We start from the raw sequence: 14999 nt of genomic DNA, 5'->3' as shown, positions 1-14999 counted from the left end.
TTTGAATTATTTACTCTGCAGAATAGCAAATGTCCACCAACTAGTTGTTGTCCCGGTACAACAAAATGTATTTTGATACTTTTCAAAATAAAGGGGATCACAAAAATGTCATTATTGGCTTTATTTGAACAAAAAAATCTTATGGTACATTAAACATATGTTTATTATTGCAAGTTTGTCCTTAAATAAAATAGTGAACATACTAGACAACTTGTCTTTTAGTAGTAAGTAAACAAACAAAGACTCCTAATTAGTCTGCTGACATATGCAGTAACATATTGTGTCATTATGTCAAAAAATATTAAGGACAAGCTGTAAAAAAATGATTATTAATCTACTTGTTCATTTTCTCTTTCAACATGTTCTATCTACACTTCTGTTAAAATGTAATAATCACTTCTTCTTCTCTTGTTTGGATACTTTACATTAGTTTTGGATGATACCACAAATTTGGGTGTATCGATCCGATACCAAGTCGTTACGGGATCATACATTGGTCATATTCAAAGTCCTCATGTGTCCAGGGACATATTTACTGACTTTATAAAACATAATATACATTTTTAAAAACGAAAAAAGATTTTGTGATGCTAAAAAATATCGACTTAGTCATAGTAGTATCGACTAGATACGCTCCTGTACTTGGTATCATTACAGTGGATGTCAGGTGTAGATCCATTGAATTATATTTATAAAGCGCTTTTTTACATAGAGAAACCCAATATCTGAGTTACATTTAAACCAGTGTGGGTGGCACTGGGAGCAGGTGGGTGAAGTGTCTTGCCCAAGGACACGACGGCAGTGACTAGGATGGCGGAAGCGGGGATCGAACCTGGAACCCTCAAGTTGCTGTCACGGCCGCTCTACCAACCGAGCTATGCCGCCCGTGGCATTTGTTTACATTAGTGTGGAGCGAAGCGTGTTTAGCTATTCCTCGTCCTGCAGTGATAATGATACTTGCAAGAAGCTTACTTTATTTGTCGCCATGGAGACGAGGATTAGTGATTTAGAAGTTGCTAAAACACTGCCGACTGCGGATGGCATGTCTTAAAGCACCTCTTCCTGAGGGTGTTTCAGTGTTATAACTGTCTACACACTGTGTCTGCTTGTAAGTACTCAGTGATTGTGCGCTGCCGAACATGCTCCTCTGCTCGTCAAACCAGCGTAATTGTCAAACAGACCATTTTGATTCATTAGTATCGCGATACTATACTAGTACTGGTATACCGTACAACCCGAGTACTTAGTCATGCTGCTGCTGCCTCCTCAGATGCCATGATATCAAATTCTGCTTTTTTTAGTGAGTCAATCTTTAAGTGGACCAGCCTCAGGCGATATTGCACATCTATCCTGCAAGTCTGATACGGACTTCACTCACGTTGGTTGAGGTGAACAAGTCGATACTGTTATTTAATAGACGTAATACAAGTTTTGACTCATTTTTACACCTTTTCTCTGAGTTCCTTAAAAAAAAAAGGTAGAAAAGCGCTATACAAGTACAACCCATTTACCATTTTCCACCATGTTGTGTCCTCATCTTTTCACATGACTGTTTTACCGGCAACATCGTTTTTTTTTCTTCTGTCCTTTACTGTCGATCGTGGCGCTGAGTTATAGCAGTTACAAATAAAACCGGCATGAGTCAGCATTTCAAAATCAGGCAAATTAAAACACAGATTTAAAAAAAAAAGAAAAAAGGACAACAGTGAATATTTGTCGTCGTCTTAGGTCCGGGGGCCAAATCTGGCCCGCCAAATTATTTTATGTGGCCCGCGAAAGCCTGGAAATACAAACCCCGTTTCCATATGAGTTGGGAAATTGTGTTAGATGTAAATATAAACGGAATACAATGATTTGCAAATCATTTTCAACCCATATTCAGTTGAATGCACTACAAAGACAACATATTTGATGTTCAAACTCATTAACTTTTTTTTTTTTTTGGCAAATAATAATTAACTTAGAATTTCATGGCTGCAACACGTGCCAAAGTAGTTGGGAAAGGGCATGTTCACCACTGTGTTACATGGCCTTTCCTTTTAACAACACTCAGTAAACGTTTGGGAACTGAGGAGACACATTTTTTAAAGGCCTACTGAAATGACATTTTTTTTTATTTAAACGGGGATAGCAGATCCATTCTATGTGTCATACTTGATCATTTCGCGATATTGCCATATTTTTGCTGAAAGGATTTAGTAGAGAACATCGACGATAAAGTTCGCAACTTTTGGTCGTTGATAAAAAAGCCTTGCCTGTACCGGAAGTAGCGTGACGTCACAGGTTGAAAGGCTCCTCACATTTCCCCATTGTTTACACCAGCAGCGAGAGCGATTCGGACCGAGAAAGCGACGATTACTCCATTAATTTGAGCGAGGATGAAAGATTTGTGGATGAGGAACGTGAGAGTGAAGGACTACAGTGCAGTGCAGGACGCATCTTTTTTCGCTCTGACCGTGACTTAGGTACAAGCTGGCTCATTGGATTCCACACTCTCTCCTTTTTCTATTGTGGATCACGGATTTGTATTTTAAACCACCTCGGATACTATATCCTCTTGAAAATGAGAGTCGAGAACGCGAAATGGACATTCACAGTGACTTTTATCTCCACGACAATACATCGGCGAAGCACTTTAGCTACTGAGCTAACGTGATAGCATCATGCTTAACTGCAGATAGAAACAAAAGAAATAAACCCCTGACTGGAAGGATAGACAGAAAATCAACAATACTTTTAAACCATGGACATGTAAATACACGGTTAATGCTTTCCAGCGTGGCGAAGATTAACAATGCTGTTGCTAACAACGCCATTGAAGCTAACTTAGCAACCGGACCTCACAACATTAGCTCTCCACCTACGCCAGCCAGCCCTCATCTGCTCATCAACACCCGTGCTCACCTGCGTTCCAGCGATCGACGGAGCGACGAAGGACTTCACCCGATCATCCCTGCGGTTGGCGGCTAGCGTTGGCTAGCGCGTCTGCTATCCAAGTCAAAGTCCTCCCGGTTGTGTTGCTGCAGCCAGCCGCTAATACACCGATCCCACCTACAGCTTTCTTCTTTGCAGCCTCCATTGTTCATTAAACAAATTGCAAAAGATTCACCAACACAGATGTCCAGAATACTGTGGAATTTTGAGATGAAAACAGAGTTTTTTTGTATTGGATTCAATGGGTTCCGAATACTTCCGTTCACCACGTGACGTCACGCGCATACGTCATCATACATAGACGTTTTCAACCGGAAGTTTAGCGGGAAATTTAAAATTGCACTTTATAAGTTAACCCGGCCGTATTGTTAAGATTTCATCATTGATATATAAACTATCAGACTGCGTGGTCGCTAGTAGTGGCTTTCAGTAGCCCTTTAAGCTTCTCAGGTGGAATTCTTTCCCATTCTTGCTTGATGTACAGCTTAAGTTGTTCAACAGTCCGGGGGTCTCCCTTGTGCTATTTTAGGCTTCATAATGCGCCACACATTTTCAATGGGAGACAGGTCTGGACTACAGGCAGGCCAGTCTAGTACCCGCACTCTTTTACTATGAAGCCACGTTGATGTAACACGTGGCTTGGCATTGTCTTGCTGAAATAAGCAGGGGCGTCCACGGTAACGTTGCTTGGATGGCAACATATGTTGCTCCAAAACCTGTATGTACCTTTCAGCATTAATGGTGCCTTCACAGATGTGTAAGTTACCCATGTCTTGGTCACTAATACACCCCCATACCATCACACATGCTGGCTTTTACACTTTGCGCCTAGAACAATCCGGATGGTTCTTTTCCTCTTTGGTCCAGAGGACACGAACGACGTCCACAGTTTCCAAAAACAATTTGAAATGTGGACTCGTCAGACCACAGAACACTTTTCCACTTTGCATCAGTCCATCTTAGACGAGCTCAGGCCCGGCAAAGTCGACTGCGTTTCTGGGTGTTGTTGATAAACGGTTTTCGCCTTGCATAGGAGAGTTTTAACTTGCACTTACAGATGTAGCGACCAACTGTAGTTACTGACAGTGGGTTTCTGAAGTGTTCCTGAGCCCATGTGGTGATATCCTTTACACACTGATGTCGCTTGTTGATGCAGTACAGCCTGAGGGATGGAAGGTCACGGGCTTAGCTGCTTACGTGCAGTGATTTCTCCAGATTCTCTGAACCCTTTGATGATATTACGGAGCGTAGATGGTGAAATCCCTAAATTCCTTGCAATAGCTGGTTGGGAAAGGTTGTTCTTAAACTGTTCAACAATTTGCTCAGGCATTTGTTGACAAAGTGGTGACCCTCACCCCATCCTTGTTTGTGAATGACTGAGCATTTCATGGAATCTACTTTTATACCCAATCATGGCACCCACCTGTTCCCAATTTGCCTGTTCACCTGTGGGATGTTCCAAATAAGTGTTTGATGAGCATTCCTCAACTTTATCAGTATTTATTGCCACCTTTCCCAACTTCTTTGTCACGTGTTGCTGGCATCAAACTCTAAAGTTAATGATTATTTACAAAAATGTTTACCAGTTTGAATATTAAATGTTGTCTTTGTAGCATATTCAACTGAATATGGGTTGAAAAGGATTTGCAAATCATTGTATTCCGTTTATATTTACCATCTAACACAATTTCCCAACTCGTATGGAAACGGGGTTTGTAGAATACAAAACATGTTTTCAGTTATTTCACCTTTTTCTGTTAAGTACATAACTCCACAATGTGTTCATTCATAGTTGTGATGCCTTCAGGGACAATCTACAATGTAAATAGTCATGAAAATAAAGAAAACGCATTGAAATGAGGAGAAGGTGTGTCCAAACTTCTAGCCTGTATATTCATATATTACTCATTGTTAAAATCGGCCCTCCGAGGGCAACCATAACTGCCATGTGGCCCTCAACGACAACCAGTTTGCCACCCCTGCCTTGGAGTATCGCTTAGTTAAATGTGTCGACTTGGCAGAAATGGGAGTGAGCGCGGCGGTCTAAATTTATCCGTCAGAGTTAAATAAGGGCATGGAAAGGCTCAGGAAAGCCCGGCGTAAGAGGATCCGAGGCTGCTGATAGTGTACATTGTCTGGCTGCAAAAATACATCAGTGACTACAAGGGAAACTATTCCTCCGTCACGGTGCGTGGCCCAGAATTTTCCACACGCCGCCGCCGCCACCCCGGTTGAGTTGAGGATAACCGAAAGGGGTTATTTGCTGACGTGACGGTGATTTACGGCCAGATGTACACATTCAGCGCCCTCCACCCTTAAAAAAAAAAAAAAAGGAATGCTACACTTGTTGGAACTCAGCATGAGCTGCTGCGGTTATGAATGAGCCTTGTTTACCCCGCTCGCTGACCATGTGACTCACACAGGGGCGTCGCCATGGCAGCCGCTGAGTATGGAACACAGCACTTCAAGGTCCAGAAATGGAGCCGCTCCTCTTTTTATTGGGCCATGGGAAGCAGCGTCTCGGTGACCAGAAAGGCTTTTTTTTTCTCCTGAAAAAAAAAGAATAGAGAGCTTTGATTGCGAGGATTCTATGTTGTGGTGCACAAATAACAGCATGCTGCCCTCTGCTGGTGTAAACCACACACTGACTGGGAAAAAGTGGTCATTTCTGGTGTCTTTAAAGTTAAAGTACCACTAGGTGGTGAAATTAACCTCCGCATTTGACCCATTCCCTTGTTCCACCCCCCTGGGAGGTGAGGGGAGCAGTGAGCAGCAGCGGTGGCCGCGCTCGGGAATCATTTTGGTGATTTAACCCCCCAATTCCAACCCTTGAGTGCCAAGCAGGGAGGTAATGGGTCACATTTTTTATACTCTTTTTGGTATGACTCGGCCGGGGTTTGAACTCACGACCTTCCAGTCTCAGGGCGGACACTCTAACCCCAAGGCCACCGAGCAGGTGTAATCCATACCCGATTCAACAGGAGTTTCGATTCAAACCGATTTTTGCAATGTATTATTTAGTATAATAATAACAACACCTTAAAGGTTACAAAACCTTGTTTTGGTTGCTGACGTATGACACATACGTGCACCAAGTAAGCATAGAGATGGCCTAAAAAAATGTTTTTTGTCCAAAAAAATAAATAATTGATTTTGGAAAATTACTAAAAAAAATCGGGATTCGAATATGATAAAAAACAAATTTTTTTTAGCACCATTAGTTTGTAAAAATATCAATAAATAATGAAATATCTGCTTGTCACCTTGACTTACCATTTCAAAGCAAGTTATCCATCAATTTGTACGTACAAAAATCAAATAACCAAATGCACAGGCAATAATATAATGATTATACTTTTATATTCTATATACCCCCATTTCCAACCCTTGAGTGCCAAGCAGGGATTTAGCAGCAGTCGACCTCCAGGGGCCCCAACTCCCCGCCCCTCTGTTGCGAGTTGTCGTGATTAAATGTAACGTGTTTATGTGTGCATGGCATGGAGGTTTTTTCCCGCTCCAGACTAGGCCCCCTTAGGAGCCCAGTCTGGATTGTATTTTTTTTTACTCATCTTCTTCCCCAGCGTTTTACCTTTTTATTACCTTTGGCGACCCATCAGGGTTCCTGTTCTGTAACCCTGTACACTGTTTTGTTTGTCTAACCTTGAACGGGTTTGTGCTGAAAACATAGTTTTCGTTGTACTTGTGCAATGAAAATAAAGTCCTATTCTATCCTATCCGTAATGGGTCCCGTTTTTTATAGTCTTTGGTATGACCCGGCCGAGGTTTGAACTCACGACCTTCCAGTCTCAGGGCGGACACTCTAACCACAAGGCCACCGAGCAGGTGTAACCCATACCCGATTCAACACGAGTTTCGATTCAAACCAATTTTTGCAATGTATTATTTAGTATAATAATAACAACACCTTAAAGGTTACAAAACCTTGTTTTGGTTGCTGACGTATGACACATACGTGCACCAAATAAGCATAGAGATGGCCTAAAAAAATGTTTTTTCGTCCAAAAAAATAAATAATTGATTTTTGAAAATTACTAAAAAAAATCGGGATTCGAATATGATAAAAACAATTTTTTTTTAGCACCATTAGTTTGTAAAAATATCAATAAATAATCAAATATCTGCTTGTCACCTTGACTTACCATTTCAAAGCAAGTTATCCATCAATTTGTACGTACAAAAATCAAATAACCAAATGCATAGGCAATAATATAATGATTATACTTTTATATTCTATATACCCCCATTTCCAACCCTTGAGTGCCAAGCAGGGATTTAGCAGCAGTCGACCTCCAGGGGCCCCAACTCCCCGCCCCTCTGTTGCGAGTTGTTGTGATTAAATGTAACGTGTTTATGTGTGCAGGGCATGGAGGTTTTTTTTCCCCAATCCAGACTAGGCCCCCTTAGGAGCCCAGTCTAGATTGTACTTTTTTACTCATCTTCTTCCCCAGCGTTTTACCTTTTTATTACCTTTGGCGACCCATCAGGGTTCCTGTTCTGTAACCCTGTACACTGTTTGTTTGTCTAACCTTGAACGGGTTTGTGCTGAAAACATAGTTTTCGTTGCACTTGTGCAATGAAAATAAAGTCCTATTCTATCCTATCCGTAATGGGTCCCGTTTTTTATAGTCTTTGGTATGACCCGGCCGGGGTTTGAACTCACGACCTTCCAGTCTCAGGGCGGACACTCTAACCACAAGGCCACCGAGCAGGTGTAATCCATACCCGATTCAACACGAGTCTCGATTCAAACTGATTTTTGCAATGTATTAGTTAGTATAATAATAACAACAACACCTTAAAGGTTACAAAACCTCCTTTTGGTTGCTGACATATGACACATACGTGTACCAAGTAAGCATAGAGATGGCCTAAAAAATGCTTTAAAAAAAAAATTAATTCCTCAAAAAAAAAAATCAATTTTTGAAAATTACTAAGCACCATTAGTGTGTAAAAATATCAAGAAATAATCAAATATCTGCTTGTCACCTTGACTTACCATTTCAAAGCAAGTTATCCATACATTTGTACGTACAAAAATCAAATAACCAAATGCATAGGCAATAATATAATGATTATACTTTTATATTCAATATATACCCCCAATTCCAACCCTTGAGTGCCAAGCAGGGAAGTAGCAGCAGTCGACCTCCAGGGGCCCCAACTCCCCGCTCCTTCGTTGCGAGTTGTCGTGATTAAATGTAACGTTTTTGTGTGCATGGCATGGAGGGTTTTTTTCCACTCCAGACTAGGCCCCCTTAGGAGCCCAGTCTAGATTGTACTTTTTTACTCATCTTCTTCCCCAGCGTTTTACCTTTTTATTACCTTTGGCGACCCATCAGGGTTCCTATTCTGTAACCCTGTACACAGTTTGTTCGTCTAATTTTGAACGGGTTTGTGCTGAAAACAGTTTCGTTGTACTTGTGCAATGACAATAAAGTCCTATCCTATCCGTAATGGGTCCCATTTTTTATAGTCTTTGGTATGACCCGGCCGGGGTTTGAACTCACGACCTTCCAGTCTCAGGGCGGACACTCTAACCACAAGGCCACCGAGCAGGTGTAATCCATACCCGATTCAACACGAGTCTCGATTCAAACTGATTTTTGCAATGTATTATTTAGTATAATAATAATAACACCTTAACAAAACAGCTTACAGGTTACACAACCTCCTTTAGGTTGCTGACATATGACACACAAAATGATTTTTATTAATTAAATGAGCTCAAATATACCTACAAACGAGGCATAATGATGCAATATGTACATACAGCTAGCCTAAATAGCATGTTAGCTTCGATTAGCTTGCAGTCATGGATTGACCATATATGCCTGATAAGCACTCCAGCAAATCAATAAAATCAACAAAGCTCGCCTTTGTGTATTCACGCACAGCAAAAAATGTTTGGTGGACAAAAATGAGATGAAGGAGTGGCATAAAACACGTCTTTCTGTGGCGGCGTCGGCGAAAGTTCGAACGTTAAGTATCTCGTCTACGCAGTCTATTCAATTGAATATAGGTTGAAAAGGATTTATGTCAGGTTCAAACACTGATGACATCTATTAAACAGACAAGAAGCAAGGAATCATGCAGAGACAAAGTTAAATTTGGCTCAATGGGGAGAACGCATGGAGCTGCACGCTTAGTCACAGTCTCGCCCTACGCTCTAAGGTACAGCTCCCGCGTCCCTCTATTTATTCAGGAGTTCCCCAGTCAACATCACTGAGGCCGCCTCTAAAAGGAGTGGTCACACATATGCAAAGCAGCTCCAGTACGCACGATACGGGACAGAATGTGCTGGGGGCCTTGCGATTTTGCCTTGTCTCCGCGCTGTCGTCTTATCTGCGTTGAGGTCCTTGAAGTCCTTGGCTGTTAGCGGGCTAAAATAAAGATGACATCTGCGGCTGAGGCCACCCCTCGGACAAGACGTTTTTGTCCTCGCACAGATAGAAAAAGTACAGCTTGAGCACAATAGCTAATAACTATAGCAACGGACTTTAAGCATACTAAAGTTGTGTGATAATATATACATGATTATTCTATCCATCCATCTTCTATAGCTCGGGCGGTATAGCTCGGTTGGTAGAGTGGCCGTGCCATCAACCTGAGGGTTGCAGGTTCGATCCCCACTTCCGCCATCCTAGTCACTGCCGTTGTGTCCTTGGGCAAGACACTTTACCCACCTGCTCCCAGTGCCACCCACACTGGTTTAAATGTAACTTAGATATTGGGTTTTCACTATGTAAAGCGCTTTGAGTCACTAGAGAAAAGCGCTATATAAATATAATTCACTTCACTTCACTTCACTTCTTCCGCTTAAGCAGGGAAGCCCAGACTTCCCTCTCCCCAGCCACTTGGTCCAGCTCCTCCCGGGGGATCCCGAGGCGTTCCCAGGCCAGCCGGGAGACATAGTCTTCCCAACGCGTCCTGGGTCTTCCCCGTGGCCTCCTACCGGTCGGACGTGCCCGAAACACCTCCCTAGGGAGGCGTTCGGGTGGCATCCTGACCAGATGCCCGAACCACCTCATCTGGCTCCTCTCCATGTGGAGGAGCCGCGGCTTTACTTTGAGCTCCCCCCGGATGACAGAGCTTCTCACCCTATCTCTAAGGGAGAGCCCCGCCACCCGGCAGAGGAAGCTCAGTTCTGCCGCTTGTACCCGTGATCTTGTCCTTTCGGTCATAACCCAAAGCTTATGACCATAGCTGAGGATGGGAACGTGGATCGACCGGTAAATTGAGAGCTTTGCCTTCCGGCTCAGCTCCTTCTTCACCACAACGGATCGATACAGCGCCCGCATTACTGAAGACGCCGCACCGATCCGCCTGTCGATCTCACGATCCACTCTTCCCTCACTCGTGAACAAGACTCCGAGGTACTTGAACTCTTCCACTTGGGGCAAGATCTCCTCCCCAACCCGGTTATTCTAACATTTTACAATTCATTGTATTCTGTTTTTATTTACCGAATTTACACAACGTGCCAACTTCACTGGTTTAGGGGTTTGTATTAAAGGTTAGAATCCTACGAAATGTTTGCAATCAATCAATACGTTCCTATTCCTCAGGGTGTCTCCCATGAGAGAGTCTCCAGTTGTCTGCATGCAGGGAATGACGACTCCTTTCAAGACGACTAAAGCTTTAAAGGTGAGGCCCCGCGTGGCACGCCGTCTCGGACGGTCGTCTTGACAGTCTGTTTTTGGTCCCAGGTCAAGAAGGAGGCGGGCGAGAATGCCCCGGCCCTCAGCGACGACGAGCTGGTGGCCATGTCCGTGCGGGAGCTCAACCAGCACCTGCGCGGGCTGACCAAGGACGACGTGGTGCGGCTGAAGCAGCGGCGGCGGACGCTCAAGAACCGAGGCTACGCCGCCAGCTGCCGCATCAAGCGCGTCACCCAGAAGGAGGAGCTGGAGCGGCAGAAGACGGAGCTGCAGCGCGAGGTGGACAAGCTGGCCCGGGAGAACGCCAGCATGAGGCTGGAGCTGGACGCCCTGAGGGCCAAGTACGAGGCGCTGCAATGCTTCGCCAGGACTGTGACCCGCGGGCCCCTGTCGCCGGGCAAGGTGGCCACCACCAGCGTCATCACCATCGTCAAGTCCACCAAGCACAACAACTCTGGCCACGCCCCGTTCTCGGCGCCGTCCTAGTCTCGACTGGACTGGGCTGTCCTCTTCCCGCCTGCACTGAGGGGAAGCTCAGTCGTCAGACTGGAGGACACCTTCTTTTTCTAACACGAGGCCTTCAAAGTGGGTCCACATCAGAATGTTGGGACATCCATCCAGTACCGGGGCGGCTTTGGCCCCTTCTCTCGCAGTTTACACGACGGCGCAACATTCCCGACCTTTTTTTCCCGGTCGTGTAAGAGGGGCCGCCGCCTTAAAGCCGTCCTAGCAGATCTCTTCTTGTCCGAAGAACACATCAGCACAGCTTGGATACTAAAAGAGTCCACCGTCTTCTTTTAAAACGATCATTTTCCAAGCGAAACCCGTCCTTTTTTTGAGCCTTTGAACCGTCTTGCCTTAACGCGTTCCTGTTGACTCCGTCCTGTCAAACAGAGGTTTTTTTTGCTGGAGTTTACAAATCACTTCCCTTGAGCACTTGAGAGGAAACTGTCAAGTACGGTTTTTTCAAACAATTGTAAGCAAACAGAATTCGAGGTCCTTTACCAGAGCACTTACTGTGTGAATGCCGAGAGAAAAGCTTTTCTCGCAGATACCACTGAAGAAATACAACTTTGTTCTCTGTGATATTGCAACTTCTTGTCCCATACTTGCCAACCCTCCCGTTTTTACCGGGAGACTCCCGGTATTCAGCGCCTCTCCCGATAACCTCCCGGCAGAAATGTTCTCCCGACAAACTCCCGGTATTCAGCCGGAGCTGGAGGCCACGCCCCCTACGGCTCAATGCGGACCTGAGTGGAGACAGCCTGTTCTCACGTCCGCTTACCCACAATATAAACAGCGTGCCTGCCCAATCACGTCATAACTGTAGAATGATCGAGGGCGAGTTCTTGGTTTCTTATGTGGGTTTATTGTTAGGCAGTTTCATTAACGTCCTCCCAGCGCGGTAACAACACACAACAACAGCAGTCACGTTTAGTCTACCGTAAAGCAGTTCGTCTGCCGTAAACAGCAATGTTGTGACACTCTTAAACAGGACAATACTGCCATCTACTGGATAGCCTCCAGAACACTGAAATTAAAGTATTTCTTTTATTTATATGTATAATAAAATATATATATATATGAAATACTTGAGTTGGTGAATTCTAGCTTAAATAAATTCCCCTCTTAACCACGCCCCCGCCCCACCCCCGACCCCCCCCCCACCCCCCACCTCCCGGTATTGGAGGTCTCAAGGTTGGCAAGTATGTTGTCCTAAAATGACCACTTTGATGTTATTTACATCAAATTAGATATATATTTTTTAATTTATTCTTGTAATATTACAACCACGTTCACCTGTAACGACGTATTCCGTGAAATGACTTTGCACAATTATTCGTTTAAAAAAAAAAAAAATCAGATTGACTTTATCAAATCAAATATCTGTCACTTCATGGAAAAATATTCTTCTTTTTTTCCATAATATTGTTATTTTTTCCCCGTCAAATTGAGACTTTCCAACATGATTCTCGTACATTGCATCCACCCTTTATCTCCGAATTCCTTTAAAGCAGGGGTGTCCAAACTTTTTCCACTGAGGGCCGCACACTGAAAAATCTAAGCAAGCGGGGGCCATTTTGATATTTTTAACTTTAAAAACCAATACAATATATGTATAAAAAATATACATTTAGGCCTCCACTCAGACTTGATCCCGGGGACCCCAAAAGGTTTTGGTCAAAAAAAATATTACAAATGTGTCATTATTTAGTATTATTATTATTATTATTTAAGGTTTAAATCTCTAGATCAACATTAGGTCTATCTGTCAATATAACGCTTTTAAAGATTGAAGTTGTATGCCATTTTTGTCAAGGAAAACTGTGTTTTTTTATGGAAAAAAACAAAATATGCAATATTTTCCCCCAATAAAATTTTAAAGTGGAATATTTCAGATTATATAATAATTGGAGTCTTAAAAAGGTCAATAACTCATAACAACATTGATTTTAATTCATTATTTTTTTGAGCAATGACACTTAAAAAAAAAGAAGGTCCCACTAAAATTATTGGGGATCCAAAAGGGTACTGCTGAGTAAAGTTTAAAAAAATAAATCCAACATTTTTTTTCCACTTTTACCACAATAGTCTCAAGATCAACTTCAGATCTATCCGTCAATTATAAGTTTTATTGTTGTTTATGTTTTTTGTTTGTTCGTTTTAGGCCCTTCTTTAAAAAACTTTGTTTTTTAAATGGCAACCAAAAAATTTGCAACATTTTCCCCCCCAAATATCTCAAAGTGGAATATTTAATGTGAAGTAAATGGAGCCTTGAATAGGTCAATAATTCATAATGACATTGATTTTGATTCATTATTATTTTTTAAATAAAGAAACAGCCTGCATGGCAGCTTTGTGTTATTAGAGTAAATAATGCAACATTTTCTTGTTACAGTTCACCTGTTTGCTCTTTTATACCACTTTTTATGTTTTTTTTTTTTTTTTTCATCGTATTTTTAGAATGTGCCGTGGGGCCGTTAAAAAATTACCTGCGGGCCGCAAATGGCCCCCGGGCTGCACTTTGGACACCCCTGCTTTAAAGCATATTTTGGCCTAAATTCAGCATTTTCAAGCATAAACATTGGTAAATGAAGTAAAAATATCAATCCCAGAGTATCGGCCACTGGATCAGACACAATCAGTGTGCTGTTCAGTATCGGGGCCTATGATTGGCCCAGCCTGAGGCAGCATTACTATATTTGATTGATCAATATATTTGATTTTCATGTCGAAAAGGCTCTTAGAATGTTGACAACTTTATTTAGGTCGCAAACTGTTAGGAAAATAATAATAATTCCTGGCTTACGGAAATTAATATACAATTTATTAATTGTATTGTGACCTTTTTCAGCAAGTTTTTACCTTATTCCGAGAATGCTACCAGTACAACTTTTTGGTCAGTTTGGACTTTCCCCTCTATTATTGTCAACAAAGTAAATGATATCTGTAAAATTTAATTAATTATTGTAAAATAACTTTTTCCATAGTCAATCCTGACAATTATAGTGTCGTCAAAATTTTCATCACGTTTCAACATTTTTCTTGTAATAGTAAGATGTTGTATAAGGCCAAACGTTTGGACACGCCTTCTCATTTCAATGCGTTTTCTTTATATTCATGACTATTTACATTGTAGATTGTCACTGAAGGCATTAAAACTATGACACCCGTGAAGTGAAAACCCTTTCAAGTGAAGCTCATGGAGAGAATGCCAAGAGTGTGCAAAACAGTAATCAGAGCAAAGGGTGGCTATTTTTGAAGAAACTAGAATATAAAACATGTTTTCAGTTATTTCACCTTTTTTTTTGTGAAGTACACATGTGTTCATTCATAGAATCTACAATGTAAATAGTCATGAAAATAAATTGAATGAGAAGGTGTGTCCAAACGTTTGGCCTGTACTGTATTTTATGTGATTATATTAAAAGTCAATCCAAAATATGAAAAAAAAAAAATGGGCTGCTCGTTAGAAATGTGAGCTATTTTGTCATCATTTTTTGTTGTTTCTGCCCCAGCATTTAATAGTTTCAAAATATTCGCCTTTCAACAACAACACGTTGAAAACCAGTAGCAGCACTTACCAAACTCAGTCACCCGGGGGGCATCATATGTGCACAGTATTTGGGGATTGCTATGGTATGTTGTGATGCCACTCTTTTCCCCCCCAATGGCATTGAAGGCATCTTTCAGCATTCACACGCTATTTATTCTCTGAGGCGATTCTATAACAGTGTTTTTCAACCTTTTCTGAGCCAAGGCACATTTTTTTTCCATTGAAAAAATCTCGAGGCACACCACCAGCAGAAAACATTAAAAAAAATGAAACAGTAAAAAGTCGTTCTCGCAATTGTTGGATATGAATTCCAACCATAACCAAGCATG

General features: G+C 42.2%; 1 protein-coding gene across 1 annotated transcript in view; it reads left to right on the top strand.

Annotated features, from left to right (window-relative positions):
• mafk (v-maf avian musculoaponeurotic fibrosarcoma oncogene homolog K) overlaps positions 1-12168 on the top strand; it is a 36808-nt gene extending 24640 nt beyond the window's left edge. The window contains exons 2-3 of the mRNA XM_062049378.1: positions 10521-10599; positions 10662-12168. Of these exons, the coding sequence (XP_061905362.1) occupies positions 10531-10599; positions 10662-11099 (507 nt within the window). The 5' untranslated portion in view covers positions 10521-10530 and the 3' untranslated portion in view covers positions 11100-12168. The remainder of the gene's footprint in view (positions 1-10520; positions 10600-10661) is intronic.
• The last annotated feature ends 2831 nt before the right edge of the window (positions 12169-14999 follow it).

This window comes from Entelurus aequoreus, linkage group LG06, assembly GCF_033978785.1.
Source record: "Entelurus aequoreus isolate RoL-2023_Sb linkage group LG06, RoL_Eaeq_v1.1, whole genome shotgun sequence".
NCBI classification, from domain to species: Eukaryota; Metazoa; Chordata; class Actinopteri; order Syngnathiformes; family Syngnathidae; genus Entelurus; species Entelurus aequoreus.
The sequence above is the reverse complement of the archived record's forward strand: the minus strand, read 5'-3'. Positions and strand labels throughout refer to the sequence as shown.